Here is a 19,436-nt window from a genome sequence, read left to right on the forward strand (position 1 = left end):
GACCCAACAGAATTTAGTTTGACAATTTACTTAAGGAATTAACTTAAATTAAACTTAAGAATTTCGGGTCACATTTAACCCAGTATTCCTTTTGTGACATTATTTTTTGTTTTACTGTTTTAAATAATGGACCGCCGCAATAGACCTCTTACGGAACAGGAACTGGAACAAGAGGCTTTAGATGCTTTTATTAGTAATTATTTGTCTATAGAGCGTTCCACGTTAAGAAAATAACATTGCGGAGATAGGACGATGTATTTAAAATCAATGTTTTTAACGTATTTGACCAAAAATGCCCATTCGAAAAAAGAGATGAAAGTGGGTATGCTAACTTTACGGTAAAGCTAGCATAGTCACACCTATATCTCGGCAAGGAAAAGGGGTACAGGGTCCATATTGGCGGCATATTTTATTGCTAATTAATTCCTGTTGATTGGTGTATTAACCAATCACCAAAAGTTACCCCATCATCCCCTAGCTCAAAACACACTCCCGAAAAACCAAGATATCGGCCAAAAAAACGAACCGCAAGGAATTGATTGATAATTAATTGACGAAGTTTTACGCCAAGAAACAAGTTATTATTATTGCATTATATTTTATTGCTGTAGTACAGTGGCGGCTCGTGGCTTGAGAGACAAGGTCGGCAAGGTATTTTTTGTCTCCTCAGATAGGTATACCGTCTAATAAAGACTTCAATCATCATAGGAGATTTTTTGTTGTCTTCTTTTTTGTTTTTTTTTTTTTGTTTTTTCCTATAAATTTAGAACCTAAACATGTTTATAAATTAACTCTAGTCTACTTTGTTTGGAAGTAGCAAAATGGGTTATAACGTCATCGTAAAATTTATTAGAGTTTTGGAGAGATTTTAAAAGTTTTTTTTTCTATTGACATTTGAGACAAGCTTGACATTCTCTCTTGTTTCATGGTATTTCGACAATACGTTTTGATTCTTTTGAGGCAAGAGAAATCTCGTTCATTTGAGGCAGACGTTGGTGGTAATGAGAGAATTAATGACAATAATTTATTAATTTCGGTAACAGTTTGTTGTAATGAATTACAGTATATAAAATTATACATATCTTGTAACTTATCCCATCTTCCGAAAATATTTGGATCAGCATATAAAACTTTTAATTCATTTTCTAATTTTATTTTATTAAAGAATGATGGATAATTTTTAATTAACCTGTCTAATAAATATCTTGGAAATTCTTTGGCGTAACTTTTAAAATTTGAATCGTCAAAGAGGTCAAAAATTTGCAAATCTTCAAAATTCGAAAAAGGTTGCCCTACCAATTTATTTTTGATATCAAAAAATTTTAATCTGTCCTTTAAAATACCAAAAATATATTCTGCCTTATGGCTTTTACTCACGTCTGTAAAACCTAAAAACCTCTCATAGATATTACCACGTAACGCGTATCGAACAACAATTGATAATTGTGAATGACATGATATGTCGGTAGTTTCATCTACTTCTAGTGAAAAGCAAATGATTTCCTGAATCTCAGATTCAATAAAGTTACTCAAAATGTAACTAGTTCATTCTATTAATTCATTTTGGATTGTTTTAGATACACTGCTAAATGTCTTCGAGTCAGAAAGTAAATTAGAAAATTCCAAATCGTATTTCTTAAACATTTTTATTAGTTCTCTATAATTACCTTGATTTAACGAATGCTCCGATTCATCGTGTCCCCTAAAAGATAATTCCTGACAACTTAAAAAAATTACAATATCAATTAAACGACGTAAAACTGCGTGATTATTTTTTACAATTTCGTTATGTTTAATAGCATTTTAACGTTGGGCATTATATAATGAAACAGATATTTTGTTTTCCAAATAAATCTAATTTAATCTGGCTGTAAGTATATGGTCTTTCGAAATATCATGTTTATGTAAAGACCTAAATAATTCCTTTAAATTATCGTAACCAGATTCACACCACGGATTTTGATATTTGCCCCTATTTGTCGAAAATAAAATGCAAGGCCAACAGAAAAGTTTGTTTTTTATTTCACTCCCGGTAAGCCATGAGTAATTGCTGTACCAATTATCTGAAAATGATCTATTACTTCCCTTACCCGCACTAATATTTATAAGCCGGGACATTTTAGGCAAAGGACGCCCCTTATTTTTAATAACAATTTGTTCTTCGTATGGAATAGATGAAAACCCATTATGCAAAATATAATTTACATTATCAGACTTATCAATACTTACAGTTTCTCCCATGGCTTGCATTTTTTAGGTTAATTTACCTGAATTTGTTTACACTTTAATTTAAAAAAAAACTTCTAATATGTCAAAAAAACCCTTTAACCTTTAACTATTTACGGCAGACGTAACGTATCACAGTATTACTTTAGAAAATAAAAATTAGTCACAGAAAGAAAGGTTAGTTCGTGCACTGAATATCACTTCACTTTACTACTTACGTTCTTATATGAAATAACATTTCATCCCGCGCTGGAAATGTACAGTTTGCGACCAATCACCAATCCCAATGAAGCATCGGCAAATTTAAATTTGCCGTACTTGGTAATTAAGTTCATATGGAAAGAAATGTATATTTGGTTGCTAATCAACTAATATTCCGTTGATTTTTACAAGTAAATCGTCAAGGTTGGGATCGGCTTGCCGAACACTCAAAACGTGCCTTTTTAAGAATTGACTGGCGGATGGATGTCTCCGATATCGGATCATCAATTTGAAAAGTGTCTACGCAGGGATCACTTAATGCTCAGATTCGACGAATTCTTTTAAAAACCATGAATAAAATTTAGTCTGGTCGAATTGGTCGAATTCTTTTAAAAATCATGAATAAAAGTTAGTCTTGATTATCTCACAGATATTTTTTTATTTCTCAAAAACAAATGACATCAACTGATTACCTGCCACAATTAATTATTGAAATACTGATTAAATTAAATATTAAAAAAACTATAATATCTATAAAGTTGTGGGTCGGCACTGCCGACCCTGACCGGCCGCCACTGCGTAGTACATTGACCAATCCCTAAAAATGACTATCGTGCGTCCATCGACCCATACTAAAGTCACTGCAAAAATTTAAATAATGCATTTTTTATAGAATATATTCCCATAGGATGATTAATTTGACTCGCCACCGATATACCTACAAAATCTAATTAAATTCCATAAGTTTTTTTTAGTTATTGCGTTGGAAAGAAAATACTCCAAATGAGGCTGGATCGGACAAGTAAGCCTTATGCTACGCTCAGTAGTATAAGTAAATCATTGCTTATTCATTAAATTCGCTTTAAAATTTATCATTTTCCACTTATATATTAAGAATTGATATTAAATATAGATTTTTAGAAGATTTTTAGTCTGTAAATAATTTAAAATTATAAAAAGATATATAAAATGAAACAATTTAATAGATAAGTTCAAGTGCCAGCTAAAAATTTACCAGGTGTTAGTGCGAGAGAGACACAACATATGAGGCTATGAGAGCAAGAGTGGGCTAACCAACATTTTGTTGATAATTGAGTTATATATTGCAATCACTTCTAACGATCTAAAGTTATAAAGCAAAACCGGTCTAACCAACATTTTCGTATATTATAACATAAATCTCGCCAGTAAGGTGATTTTGCATTATAGAAAATAACAAAAATTTGAAAACACGAATGGGCTAACCCACGAAGTTGTGGAATAGACCAAAATTGTTCAATGCATAAATACGTAAAAGAATGCAAGAGTGGGCTAACCATCCTCCATCAGTAATATTTAATACCCAATTTAATATTGGATTCCATGCACCAATTACGGATTCGCGCAAAAAATGTGATTTGTATAACAATAAAATAAAGTTCTCAACAGTGCAAGCAGAAAAACGTGAATTTGAACAAATTCACAATTTGAACAATGTGAACAAAACATATTCCTGAAGAAATTACAGTGATTGCAGTTGACTTGATGCGAACATTGCCCACATCAGTTATCAGCACTGGAATGTCTCTACTAATAATGCTCATATGTATGTTTGGAACGAGACACAAGCATCACGAGGACCTCAAAAAATAGGATCCTGTTTACTGCATTATTTTAAAAATGTTGTTACAACAAAAAATGTAATAGTATATTCCGATCAATGCGGAGGGCAGAACCATAACATTAAAATGGCTGTCCTTTGCGATTTTATTTTGTCACATCCTGATATTGTGGTGGAAAATATTGATCATAAGTTTTCAGTCAGCGGACATTCTTACCCTGCCTGTGACCAACATTTCGGAGTAATAAGTAACCAAAAAAGATTTTTAAAGATATCTACGTACCTGGCGACTGGATAAAGGTAATAGACATGCACGAAAGAAAGCACATTTTACGGTAATAAAGATGACAGAAAACGATTTTTATTCTACTAAGAAGTTAGAGAGCAATATAACAAATCGCAAACTTGATACACAAAAATCAAAAGTCCAATGGTTACAGAATCAGTGGTTGCAATACAAGAAAACAAATCCATTTACAATTTACTACAAATACAGCAATAATGTAGATGTTCTCTTTTACTCACTAGATGACAAAAAGAGGACATCCAGGGAAATACTTCAGCTAGATTATCTTTATCCCTAAGGACGTCCAATAACCGAAGCAAAAAAAAAAGATATTTTGGAATTACTTTCATTTATACCTCCAATACATCATGGATTTTACACAAGGGCCAGAACAATAAGATCCACTATACGGCAGAAAGAAGAGTTCATTAACGATGAAAATTAAGTATTTTTGTTACTTTGTTTTTTAATAAAGCATATTTTCAACATTGATACTGTTTAATTGTATTGTACTCTAGGTCTAATCCACATTCCTATTAAAATTTTTAAGGGCACGCTGATGCAAAAGCGGTCTAATCCACAAAAAAAGCTGAAATTTTAATATTTTTGTTAAATATACTGCATGATCTTCGAGTTTTTTGTTATTAGTTAATGATTTGTAAACAATGACCACCTTTTAGCATCATATTTTAATTTTATAAAATTTCAAAAAAACGCATATATTCTTGGTTCATGTAAATCCATTATTCAATATTTGGGGTTAGCCCACTCTTGCTCTCATAGCCTCATATATAGTGGTGGTTGCGATACCGTCGAGTGCGCAATGTTAACAGTTAAAACAAGGATTTTGCAATGAAATAATTTTGAAAACATCTCAGAATCTTGTACATGGATATTTAAACTTTACTTTAAGTACTTTATAGCTTTAAAAATGATTTACTGAGTTTCAGAGCTTTAAAAATGGATTTCGCGTCTTTCAAAATTTCAAACGCTTATTGTAACTCGATAACGATCAACTTTAAGAAAAGTTACTAGGGACATTTTTTGTTCAGAATCACCCAAAAACCTTTGTCCCAGGCGTAAAAGTTAATTTTTGAAATTTGTATGAAAACATTGTTTAACAAAATCTCGACCAAGGTGGCCCGTGATTTCTTACGGATTTAATATTATTATTGGACTAATTTTTGATTAGCTTGTGCAAAGAAACCGAGTCCGAATTATTTTTTTTTTAACTTTTAATCGGCTTCGACTCGCCACAACTTTATCATGTCTGGACTTGACAAATAATCCCGCACCGTGGGTATAGATTTTAAGAAATTTATAAATAAATCAGCATGCTGCATTTTGTTTGACATTATTATCCATTTCTCCCACCAATCACTACGTTTCTCACGACAGCATGTCAAAGCAGCTAATCCATGTCGTGTCAAAACTTAGATGCTATATTAGGCTGCAGTCATAGTAGCGCGAAACTCGGCTTTCTGTATAGTTCAGCACCCTCCCGTACTAGCATACTTAAATGTTATCCATGTTCTGATGGTATGCTACCGCCCAGCTTGTTTGCGCATCACCTAGCCAATCTTTAGCATTTCCTTAGCAAAATAAAATAAAATATGTCGCCAAGATGGACTCTGTAGCCTTTTTCATTGCCGAGATACTAGCTTTACCGTAAAGTCAGCGCGCAACCATTGCTTCTCGGAATCGGAAACGGTTGCAGCAATAGATTGTTTTTTGGCGTAACAGGGCGTAATAAATTAGCAATGAATTCCTCGGCGGTTCGTTTTTTTCTTTTCAAAGTTTTTGGTCGATTCTCGATTTTTCTGGGAACACCTTTTGCGCTAGGGATGATGCGGTAGTTTTTGGGGATTAGTCAATGTACCAATTAATAGCACTTAATTAGCAATAAAATATGCCGCCGAGATGGGCTTTGTAGCTTTATTCGTTGTCGAGATATAGCTATGGCTATGATAGCTTTACCATAAAGTTAGCATAATCATTGTTTCTCGGAAACAGTTGCAGCTATAAATTGTTTCTAGGCGTGGCACCTGCTGTTGACATTTAAAAATAAGTAAATATACTTTTATCGTTGAGACCAGAATAAGTTCCTAAAAACAGTTCTATGTCTTATAGAAACTATCTATAAAACTAACAGGAATTCTAAGAAAAATGTACTAGAAAACAATAATTATGGTTGTTAAAATAAGTAATATACTTCAATTTTTTTAAACAGTATCTTAATATTTAGTTATAAAACTAAAGAACTTGCCTCTGAAAAATAATATATATATATAGCTTTATATAAAATTTAATTAATCATAATACATGTGCTTAAAGAATCAACAATTAATGTGGTGGAAGTAATTAAGTTAAAATATTAATTCATTTTTTTTAAACCAATTCAGTAATTTAGTTTGTTTCATTAGTGTGGTTCTCATGTTCATTAAGATTTGAACATAAATTACATTTGTTATTAATTATTTCAAATTTATAAGATTATTTATATTTTACTTAAAACATTCTCTGCCTCGTTGGTTCAATAGGACAAACAGTAGTATTGCATTTACAGGCTGACTTGGTCCCATGGGACTAATATCTTTTTAAATGCTTGTTAGGCTGCTGGTCCATATTTTTGTGCAATATTAAAATTGTATCTTCAAATTCCTTTTTAGGTAAGTTTCTGATATTCTCAGGCAGAACATTAGAATATTTTATTTCCCAATACGCTGGTCCATTTTGGTACCTTTTAAGATTGGTGAATTCTTACCTTGGTAAGAATTCACAGTCTTGCATAAGCCTGACGGCAGACTTCCCTAAATCCCAAACCAACAAGGACCCACACTGCCTTTCTGTGCAGACCAAATATCCTGTAAGTTTCAGCTGCATGACCACAGACAAGGATAGAGTATGAAAGATGTGAGTGATATGGAGTGACATGTAGTACATATAGTCTATAGTGAGATGCATTTTGAAAGGTTTCTCAAAATAAAGAGACTTTTATTTAGTTGTTTTCACAAGTTAATAATATGTGGGCCCCACTGTAATTTTGCTTCCAAATATATAAGGTTCTTGAACTCCTAAGTGGAGCATAGAGCTTCAGTGAAAACATGCCATCAGGTTCTAGTACTTTGCGCTAAGACCTTCACCTCATTCCAAGACTTTCCTTGACCTCTTATCTCGTCCATAATGGATCTTCTCCAAGTTTGTACTGGGTGACCTCTTTTGCTTTCAAAAGAACTCCTCAAAACCCAATATTTCTGTTTCCATTATTCATATTACCCACCTCCCTCATTGTGAAAACACTTTTTAGTTGTAAGATACTCTTCTGCAGGAGGATTTAATGGCTGACCAAGTCAAAAGCCTTGCTCCAGTCGCACAAAAGGACTGAGTTAAATTAAAGCTTATGAGATTACTCTTTAATAAGCAATACAATATATGGTTTAAGATAATTACAACTATATTTTTTATTTTTGCGAAAACCAAATTGGCCTTCAGAAAAAAATACCATTGACCTCAAAAAAGTGTCCCTTTTTTTGAAGATTGGACAGATTATTGCTTTTTTAAGGACAGATGGAAAAACATGTTCTTTGATGCAGATATTAATTCGTTTAGTAGAATTTAGTTTACCTTTTCTCTGGGAAAGATTCCAAATAAGTTTCTTCCAGAACATTCAGAAGTCTGTGATACTTCTCGTTCACATCCATTTCTCTCACATTCACAAAGTCCCAACTTGTTTCAGATATTCTATTATCAAACAAAAAGAGACCTCTCTGTGTAATTGGCCTGAAAGTAATTTTTCTTCCTGATTCTTATCTACTTGGTCGAATGAAAGACCAACCTGTTGTCCTTAGTGGGCAGAAAAACCCAGTTCACATTCTGCCATTTAGCACTGTATCTCAAATATTATAAAGACAGTTTTCTCCTAGAGTTGGCTCAAAAATTACTTAATGTAAATTGTAACCTTCCAGTACATCTTGTACCCTAGTTGTATTGATGGCATTTGTACAAAATTTTACATTGAATTCACCTGCCAAGACAATGGGTCTATCCATACCAATACTTTCCAGAAGTCTGTCTAAAGCTGTTGAAAAGCTGTCAAAGGGCCAGATGGGCTTCGATATAAACATAATACTTACATTTACCTTCTTTAAAACAATCATACAGTAATGGATATACTTTTTAAGTTAAAATTCACATTAAAATTCAAATTCTCCCTAACAAAATTACATATTCTCTTCCAACTGAGTCCAATCTGGCTAAAAAAGCTGCCAGGTTAAATCCCTCTAAGTGGACTTCTTGAATCTCCTCTTCCTTTAGCCAATGTTCTCTTATACAAAGAACAACAATTTTCTTGTCTGCAGTAAAAGCTTCCACTTCATCTACTTTATTCTGTAAAGAATTTCTCTATTTTGCAAAGGTCAGTCTGCATTCAATTGGTTTATTATACATTTTCCAATACATGTTAGCCTTAAGCAGATCTGTTGTATGTATACTCTTATATTATTTTATAAGTATCTATTTACCTTACAATCCTTCTGTTTTTCTAAAGTTCTACATTTCTCTTGTCTTGCTGTACCACATACTTTAAACTCTATGTATGGAATACTGTAGAACTAGTCTATTTTTCAATGAAAGACACAATTCTCTGAATACCATATCTTTTTAACTGGTGAATAGCATTTCAGAACAATTTGATTCATTGCTATATTGTTTAAATTAAATATACATACATAAATAGCATAATAAGGTTATTAGAAATTAAATATTAATTTTATGTTGATTTTAGTGTTTATAGTGATGTATTATTTTGGATCATTTTAATTTTTAACACAATATATTCAATTAAATTTTTTCAAATCTAGTCTAATAGCCTAGTTTTTTTCCACTCTATGTCATTTTGGATGCCTTCCAGTACAATTTTTAATAGTACTTGTATCCTTGTTATATTTAGAATTATTTAAAACCTAGTTAATGAAATGATATAGTCATGTTTTTTTAACATTTATTTATTCAACATGTAACTAGTAAGATAAGATCAGAATCAAAAACTGGTTAGAGATTTAAAGAAATCTTAAAAAACTGGTTATATCATATGGGAATTGTGGATCTGTGAAATGATACATTTAGATGTAACTGGCGTACAAGTATCAAGAGAGTATCATAAGAGGGTACAAAAGTGTCCATTTTTCATCTAAAATAGATATTAAAGTGACACTAATCTTCAGTTTGTAGAGTGACATCACAGCTTGTTATCAGGCAAAGCCTTCTTCAGAACAATCTTCCATTCGCCCCTATATTTAGGAACTCTTGTCCATGCTCTAACCATCCATCTAAGGCGTGCTACATTAGGTCAGGATCCCCAAAACTTCTAGAGTACCTCTAAATATTTAAAAAAGTTCAAGGTTATTCAAGATAATATTCAGTTAGAAATTTAATAATTTAGAAATCATTCAACCTATATAGAACAACATGATTAATACTATTGCGTAAAAAAGATACTTCCTCTGATGACTGGAAACATCTGTTTATAGATAATTTTAAATTTTATTGTTGTGTGTGGTATTATCAGATTTATCTTGTGGTTTTAAAAACTAATGTACGCTAAATAAATAATAATAAAACATTTATTAAATATAATGATATGATAGATTATTATAATTTCTTATAATGAATATGTTTTAAAACTAATTGTTAACTATTTGGCAGGTAGTACATAATAGTATACAAGGTATTAGGAGTTATTTCTTGGGTATACAGAAGGTAACGCGCCCAATACTACATTTTAGCTGTCTATTATTACACCTGGTTTGCCCAAGGACTCATTTCATTCGTCCCAAGTTGACCTGAGCCTTTATAAATATTTTTGTTGGGTATGGAACACATACCGCCTGCGTGATAGTTTAGTTTTGGTTTGAGCCCAGCTAGTAACTTAATATTTTTTTCAAAAATAACGTTATTAAAATTATATTTATTATATTATAACTATTTAATTTGTGTTTATCCAAGAAATTATAGAAAGTTAATTTATCATACTGCAATGTGTGTAATCTTTCTTAGATATGTTCTGAAGTTCTTAGAAATGTTCTTACATATAAATGTGAAATACACCGGGAATATTTGCTCGAATACAACCAATGAGGCTAAGAGTTGAATCTTGTGCCACTTTTCAGGGAAATATTTTGAACATTGTTTTGTAGCCTTGCGTCTATTTAAAATTCTATGAGTGGTACTTTCTGTTATTGTTCTGTGTTAATGTTATTGTATTAGAGAATGAGAATGTATTAAAGAAATGAAAAATACGCTATACGATGTTTTATTTTTTTTGCATAAAAACGGCTCCTCATGTGAAAAAAAAAGAATGATTTTTAATTTGAACTATCTCAGAAGCGTACCATTTTTTTTTTCTTCTTATAAAAATTTCGGACCATTACCTCAAATTTCATTTACATATCTCAACCAGTTTCAGAACAATAAATAAATCATTTTGTAAGAGAAATTTTAACACCCAGTATCTCGGAAACGAAGCATTTGCGGACATACGTTTATTTAGCAAACTGTCATTATTTTTTCTTATTTTTTCGTTTATTTAGCAAACTTATAGGGTGTTATTTACTAACACCCTATAAGTATATTTTACAAATTTGTATTATTTAAATGGACTAAAAACCGATACTTTGAACTCTGTAACAACATGTCTCTGAAACAAGTCATTTCTGAGTCTTACATAAGAAGAGGAATGAGATTTTTTAGTGGATTGAATGCCTTTCATAAAAAAATTCTTTGACTTACTCGATTATGACGTTGTTCTCACATGTAAAATAAGTGAGAATTTGAATTATGAATTATATCTGTACTAGTGTAAAACTATAATTTGGTAATAAAATAGCCAATTTTTAATCAGGCTGCCACAGTCAACTTTCATGAAGACAAGAGACTTTGCTTTGTGTTTTTCTTGTAAAATTCAAGACCTTACAGTCTTCATGGGGAGAAGTATACTATATGTAAAACATTCAGGGTGCTGATTATAACTCGATTTATTTAATGCCTTACACCCAATGTAAAAAAGTCAAATAGCTGTGAAGTATAAAGCTTGCATTGTTTTTTTTTTATATATCTCATTTAAATTTATATCTCAATATAAATTATATTAAAAAAAGTAGTGGCCCTGCAAAATTTATAAACATTAAAAAAATTATAAACAATTGAAACATATCTCCAGAAGGATTTGACCAAACGGATCTCACAAATTCTCATTCGTTTTGTAATTAAAAGAGCTAAAATATAATGCGTTTTGCATTAAAAAAAAAAGAATTGTTTAGTTATTAAGCAAATATTTAACTCAATTTACTTTCTAAATTATCTCATTTTTTAACTTATAAAATTAAAATTTCAGGATGCTCGCAAAGCGGCTTGTGACACATCTTTGGTACAGGCTACTGCCAGTCTGGAGCCCATTGGCCGAGTGCAGATGCGGACTAGACGTACTCTCAGAGGCCATCTGGCCAAGATATATGCTATGCACTGGGGCTCAGACTCAAGGAATCTTGTATCAGCATCACAAGATGGAAAACTTATTGTATGGGACAGTCACACCACAAATAAGGTATGTAGAAACCAATGTTATAAGATTAGAACAGATAAACATTATTTTTAACTTCACTAAATCTATTTATCACCTTGACATTATGCTCCACTTAACATTAGCTTCTTCAGAAGGGTAATTTCAAACTAAAAAATATTTTGTGTAGTGATATGAAATAAGTAATTTAGTTCAAAATTCCTTCTTGAGAAATCTGTTTGGCAAGGCATGTGTCAATCTGGTAAATAAATTTAACGGAAATGCGGATTGTTTGTTTTATGCTCACGTAGTTAGAATGTTTTATTTAGCATAAAAGGATTCAAGTACAGTTGTAAAAAACCACTTTATTTTCATAAATATAATCATTCTTTAAACAAAGTAATTTCTCGGAATATTATTTCTGATATATATTTACTGTCAGAAAATAAATATAACCATTATCTTTAGCTAGAAAGCCACTGATATGTCAGCCTTGATTCATAAATTAAGAACGGTATACATTTTTATAGTTTCTTTTATAGTGTTAAGAACTAAAGCAATGGAAGACATTACATAACAGAATTTTGAATAGCAGGTAATAGGTAATAATAGTAAAGAGTAAACTGTGGGAGGAATGAAATTAGTGTTGCCTTAAATTAATATAGCTCAATATTGAGCTTAGGGTTTCCAATATCAAACAAATCTAAGCCCTTCTAAATATACTCTTTGACAGGAGTTCTTTGACATATACTTTAAACCTCTAATATAAGATATTGTATAGTAAGAGCTGCATTTAGTAGAAGCGTTAGGTAAGTTAGATTGCCTTAAGTGTTACACTACGTTGTAGCTATTTTAATTTATGTAAGAAACTTCAGCGCCTGGTATGTGGCAGCAGTTTTGAATGCGGCATATTTTGAATGCAATAAGCAGGGCAGAAGCACCCTAACCCGATTTTACCATGCATTAGAGAAAGGAAAAGAAATTTCCACTATAACATTTTCATCATCCAAATATCTAGAAAAAAATCAAACACTACCCACAATTCACGGTATACTTTAAATGGGGAGATGATGCACAAATATAAGATCAGATAACGTCGCAAGAAAAACAAAATGCCAAATATATAAAACCCTAATAAGACTGGTACTCACATACGGCTCAGAAACCTGGACACTCACTAAAAGAGAGGAAACGTTGTTAGCCACCTTCGAAAGAAAAATCTTGCGACACATTTATAAGGGCACAAAAGAAAACGGAATATGGCGAAGAAGATACAACTCTGAACTATACAAAATATACCAGGATCCGGATATTATAACATTCATTAAAATAGGACGGCTGCGTTGGATAGGACATGTAGAAAGAATGGAAGAAGGCGAAATACCAAACAAAATATTCAAACACATGCCAGTAGGAAAAAGAACAAGAGGAAGACCGAAGCTGAGATACTTAGAACAAATAGAAAAGGATATAACAACCTTAAAAATAAAAAACTGGAGAAAAAAAACACGAAACAGATCAGAATGGGGAAGAATCCTGGAACAGACCAAGACCCAAAAAGGGTTGTCGAGCCAGTGATGATGATGATGATGCACAAATATACAAAATGTTAACAAAATTATCTCATGCAACGGACGCCATTTGTACATGACTGGAAAATGGGCCAACATATATGTTGTAAAAAAATGCAGAAACACACAAGCCATTAAAAATACTGTTAATAAGTCAGGACAGATGGCTCTGCTGAAAAATTACAATATAGTGTGTGGTCGCTCTCATCATCTCATTTGAATTGAAGAAGGTTGACTTCCCATAAACACTCATGTCATGTTACTGAAACATTTTTCTTTCTGAAAAACTTTTCTTATTTAGTTTTGTTGGACAAATAATATTATGCCTGACCTGTCGGATAATCTCATAATAGATCAGTCTTTAGAAAATTCACAGTCGTCTAGTAAGAATATTAAGAATGATATGCGCGTGTGTGTACGTGTGCTCGTATACTGTGTCTAGGTGTGTGCGTGGGTGTCTGTTTTTAGGGGGTTGAGGCCTAAAATACCTCGGAGTTTTCGGCACTCTGTGTGTGTGTGTTTTTTTTTTTTCTTTCTTTTTTTTTCCTTTTTTTATCATTTTTTTATATTTATTTTTATTTTATCTTATTCTTTTTCTAGTAAATCTACTGTTGTAGATTTTTGTATAACGTTTGGTTTAGGATATGTATTTGTACACTGGGTATAAACCAGGTTTGTTCCTTGCTCTTTTTAAGGTCTTAATGAAGGGCAAAAATTTTGTATCGTTCATTTATGTTTTAAATAATTGTTTTTTTCTTAATATGATATAAATTGCCTGAGAAAAAATGGTCACAAATTAGGGTTGCCAGGTTACCAAAATAGAATTAACGCGCAACGACACCGGTTTGACAAGTGATAGTATGTGTATTATTGCACTATATACCGACGCATGCTCTAAAAACTCACACAACTGACACTTCAAACCAGTATCAGTAACAGTAAACAGACACTGTAACGTGGTGCAGATCCTGAACATGTCCTGAAAAGGTCAGAATTAAGTTCAAAAAGTTCATACACCGAGAAAACATTTGGCATAAGTCGTTTAAGAAGGGAATAGATCCTACTACTAGCCCCCTTACGGAATTTATATTTACGTTATTATAAATTATAGTTTGATACTTTTTAGTAAAAGTATGAAAGATACGGAAATTGCATTAAATCAGTAAAAGCATATTGGGGCGCTAGCTGTTTTCCGTTTATATCTCCTTAATATTACGCATCAAATTACAAAGAGCAAAAGGAGTCTAAACTGAATTAAATGTTGGACGTTTATAGAAAGAAGAGCCAGGTCTTAAAAGAAAAAGTAAATGATAACAAGCTGACTTTATCTGAGAGGAAAACATCGAAACTAACATAATATAAATGTTGATTTATAAATCGATTTAGAGCAAAGAATTAGTTACTCCTCGAAATTGCAAATGTCTAATATGCAAGCGATCTTCATCCGAATTAGTTCGTGCTCCGCTAATATAGATTTTTAAAGCTGTTTATTAAATGGCTTCCTGTAGATTTGTTAATTTTTAAGTTATTTCTGAGATGAACAATAAAATTGTTCACCTTACCCGTTGACTAGTTTTTACAACTGGTGAATTTTTAATTACAATATCGTCATGTTTAGTCAAAGTTAACTATTTGTCAAAGATGTTAAATTATTTGAGGTGGGGGTCAGCGTGACAAGTTTTTTAATTTTTGAAATAACTTAAGTCTGATATCACAGAATACACTACCCAACAAGAAGCGAAAGCTCTGTCGGTACTGATACTCTGTACTGATATTAAGAGTAAAAATATTCTTTATTTGTATGTGAAAAAAATCACCTTGGTTAAGGTTTTGAAAACTAAATAAGTCGTGTAAGCCGTCGCGTCGTCAATAATTGCTTTATATGTAATAATGACTATTTTAAATGTAAATTAGTTGCAATTTAAAACGATTTTATTGTAAAAATAATAGATTTTGTCGTTATGATTCACGAAAATGTAATTAATATAAATGAAACCGATAATGATGAACTTTTAAAATGTGGATTCCATTTTAGTGACGAAAAATATTCTTATCATATATTTGAATTCATATTAAATTGCACTTAGCTTATTAAACAAACTCAGATAAAAATTATTTTACATCAATAGAATAAAATACATATTTATGATGTTCTAACATATTTCTGAAAAGCCAACCAGTTTAAAAAGACCGCATCTTTAAGGAGAACAGTTAGCGGCAAACCGCCGAACGGAACAAAACTGAAACCACAAATAAAACAATTGCAGACAGTCTATAATTCATTAAACCAGTGACAAAACTTATACAGTCGATCTGTCGGATCTTTGCACACTGTCATCATTCTTATTATAGGAAATAAACCAAAACATGTGAGCCAAACGTACGTGGGTTATAAGAATTAGAAAATGGCTAATATTACAATTGGCGTTTTTATACTTCTCTTTAATTTCATTTAGTGCATTTGGAAAACTTTTGTACTTATACATTTATGAACGTGATTTTCCAATTTTTGGAAACCTATAGGTTGTCCAATAACATCTACAGTAAATAAATATTTAAACTGTAGTGATTAGAAATTAAGGTGTTTTATTGAATATAAGCAAATATATGGTCCTGAGATATCGTCAGATCATGTTCCTGTTGTTGGTAAATTTCGGTTTAGATTTAAGAAGGTTACAAAAAAGAATAGTAACAAATAATGCGATATGAGAAGACTAAATGTAAGGAAACAAAAGAGACAGTTGCACGGATTCTTTCAGAGAAGCTAAGTAACATGGAGCAAACATATAATGCTGAAGAATCACGCCAGAATATATCTAAAGCCTTTAACAATATCAGAGAATAACATCTAATAGAGAAAGAGAGAAGAGGAACAGTTGGATGAATGACATGATACTGCAACTCATGGAAGAAAGGAAAAAATCAAAAGAACAACAAAAGAATGTACAACAATATTCAGAGACAAATAAGAACCGAATTACGAAAGGCCAAAGAAAATTGGTTAAAATCACAGTGTGAAGAGATAGAAGAAAAAGAAAAACACGATACATTTAAAATGCATAAAAAAGTTAAACAAGCAGCTGGTCTTCAGAAATCCAATACAGCTAACAAACTGCGAGGTTAACAGGGGAACATCATCACAGATAAAAATCAAGAAATTTGCATATGGACCAAGTTCATACAAGAACTCTGATGATAGTAGGTCTGAACAACCTCCATCCACCACTTACCAATCACATCAGATAAAGTGGAAAAAAGCAATATCACTACCAAAATACGGCAAAGCTCCTGGACCTGAAAATGCACATGCTGAACTCAAAACTATTTTAACACCAACAATACTTAACTCCTAACAAAAATATTTAATGAACCAAGAATATGGTTAAAGCGACGCCGACGTTTATTGCTTTACCAAAGAAAACAAAATCCGTATCCTGCAGTGATTTGCCGACCATCAGCTTAATGAACCATCTTTTAAAGTTATTTCTAAAAATCATGTATCAAAGAATATATAGACTGCAAAGAAAAAATCAGCCATACACAGTTTGGTTTTCGGAATGCAGTGGGTACGAGAGAGGCTCTCTCTAGCATATAAGTGATAATTCAACGATGAAGAGATGTAAATTGCGATATATATGCAAGTTTCATTGATTATCATAAAACGTTCGATACAGTAAAGCACAACAAGCTGATGGAGATATTAACAAATATTTTAATTAACACCTATGATCAAAGAATTATTAGCAATCTTTACTAAAATCGAATATTGTCGATCCGTACAGAGGCAGGAAAATCCGATAATATAAAAATCAAATGTTTGGTCCGACAGTCATGGTGGTATTCGCTGACATTGATGAACCCTCCAGAAGTTAATGAATAGGATCACAGAAGTAATTCAGAGATATGGTATTTCACTAATCATTAAGCTAACAAAATGTATCTCTGGAACATAAATTTAGACGAATCTGTGTGGACTGTCAACAATTAGAAAGAGTAAAAACATACATCTACCTAGGTACTAACGTCAATGAAAATTGGGACCTTTCCCTGGGAATTAAATTTAGGATAGAGAAAACCAAACCTGCATTTCAAAAAATGGCTAAGCTATTCAAATGTCATGATTTATCAATACCCATAAAAATCAGGTTACTATGATATTATATCTTTCCTATACTGTTGTATGAAGTTGAATTATGGACTTTCACAGGCACTACCTGAAGGAACATTGAGGCTTTCGAAATGTGGCTTTATTGTCGAATCCTGAAGATATCTTATACCGACCACGTTACTAATCAGGCCGTTTTATTAAGAATACAAAAAGAAAAAGAGCTGTTAACCACAATAAAAACAGCCAAAATAGAATATCTTCGTCACACCATTAAGAACACCGAAAGATGTGGATTACTGCAACTAATTTTACTGGAAACAGTAGATGGAAAACAACCACAAATATTTTCAGAACAGCAGTGCAAAGTTCAAATTGTCATGATAGTCGCCAAGATCCGAAACGCGTAGACACTACAAGAAGAAGATATAAAAAATTTAATATGAATCTACCTCTGGGCTCCATCATCTTGATCATTTTGTTTATTCAGTGTTAAATATGGTTTTCAGAATTAAGTAATCACTTTGTTTTAATAAATGTACATAACAAAATTCAAATAAAGAAATCTATGTATAATAAACTGAAAAATAGAAAACTTTTGAGCTGGGTAAAAAACAATTTATTTTAAATATTTATTGAAGCATTGTATACAATTGTAAATTTAAGATTTCTTCATTGTCAGAATCTGAGCTACTCATATTACTACTGTCTTTTATGATGGGTTGAATGTTAATGTCAACCATATTGTTTTCTCGGATATACCACTTTTTAATAATTTCATGAGTATGCTTCACACATTTTTCCCAAATTTCTGTGTTACATTGGTTTAGTGCCTCTTTCCACATATTTATAACACCACTATCAGAATGTCCATCTCTACCAATGTGCTTATTGTAATATGACTTGCAGTTTGCCCAAATTAATTCAATAGCATTGAATTTGCAGTGATAAGAAGGTAGTCTCAACACTTCATGACTGTGTTCTCTTAGTAGCTCATCAATTATATACACATTCTCTTTTCTGTTCATTTTCGCAAGTTGTAATAATTCAGGTTTTGTGAGTTTTGCCTCATACTTGATCTTGTGTATTGTCAACCAAGTAATAATTTCCATTCTAGTTAAAATAGTGGAAAGTTGCTTTTCTAAAAGCACTCTGTGGTATGGAGCATTATCGATCACAATTAATGATGGCTCTTCTAAATTGGGAATTATTTGTTCACTTATCCATTTAGTAAAAATTACATTATTCATTTCCCCATGATAATCAGCTACTTTAGATTTTGAGCAAAATAATAAACTTGCTTCAGTAACAAATCCTTTCGAAGAACCAGCGTGAACAATTATAAAATGTTTACCATCATACCCTTCTGGTTTACATACAGTTTAATACTGTTGTCTTGCCAGGATTTTTTTTGTTTCTCTTTGAATAAATCCATGTTTCTTAAAAAACCAAAGTCTCTGGGATGCACGCTATTAATATTTTCCATATATTTACAAAGGAACTTGGCTCTTAAAGAAGCATTACTAGTGATCTCAATTAATGCTCTTCGATTATTGTCCTTTTCATATTTAAATCCCAATTATTTTAACAAAATGCTAACAGATGATTTGTTAATAGATAAATATTAAATAAAACTTACATAATTAAATTAATAGTGTAATATACATTACTTACTATACTAACTAACTAACTTACTATACTAACAAGTTAATCTAGAAAAAACAGATAGGGACAGAAAAAACTCTCAAAAATATTGACTTAATATCCATTAATGTATTCGGCAGAAATTTTCTTAAACTACTTTCATCAATCTTTTTACAACATACATTTATATAAAGTATTGATTAAACAGTGCTTTCTGGTTTATTATCAAATTTAGTTTGAAGTAGTTG

General features: G+C 31.7%; 1 protein-coding gene across 1 annotated transcript in view; it reads left to right on the plus strand.

The window, feature by feature from the left end:
• Positions 1-19,436, plus strand: part of Gbeta13F (guanine nucleotide-binding protein subunit beta-1) — a 51,247-nt gene that overhangs the window by 13,556 nt on the left and 18,255 nt on the right. The window contains exon 3 of the mRNA XM_072536889.1: positions 11,704-11,913. Within this exon, the coding sequence (XP_072392990.1) occupies positions 11,704-11,913 (210 nt within the window). The remainder of the gene's footprint in view (positions 1-11,703; positions 11,914-19,436) is intronic.

This window comes from Diabrotica undecimpunctata, chromosome 7, assembly GCF_040954645.1.
Source record: "Diabrotica undecimpunctata isolate CICGRU chromosome 7, icDiaUnde3, whole genome shotgun sequence".
NCBI lineage: Eukaryota > Metazoa > Arthropoda > Insecta > Coleoptera > Chrysomelidae > Diabrotica > Diabrotica undecimpunctata.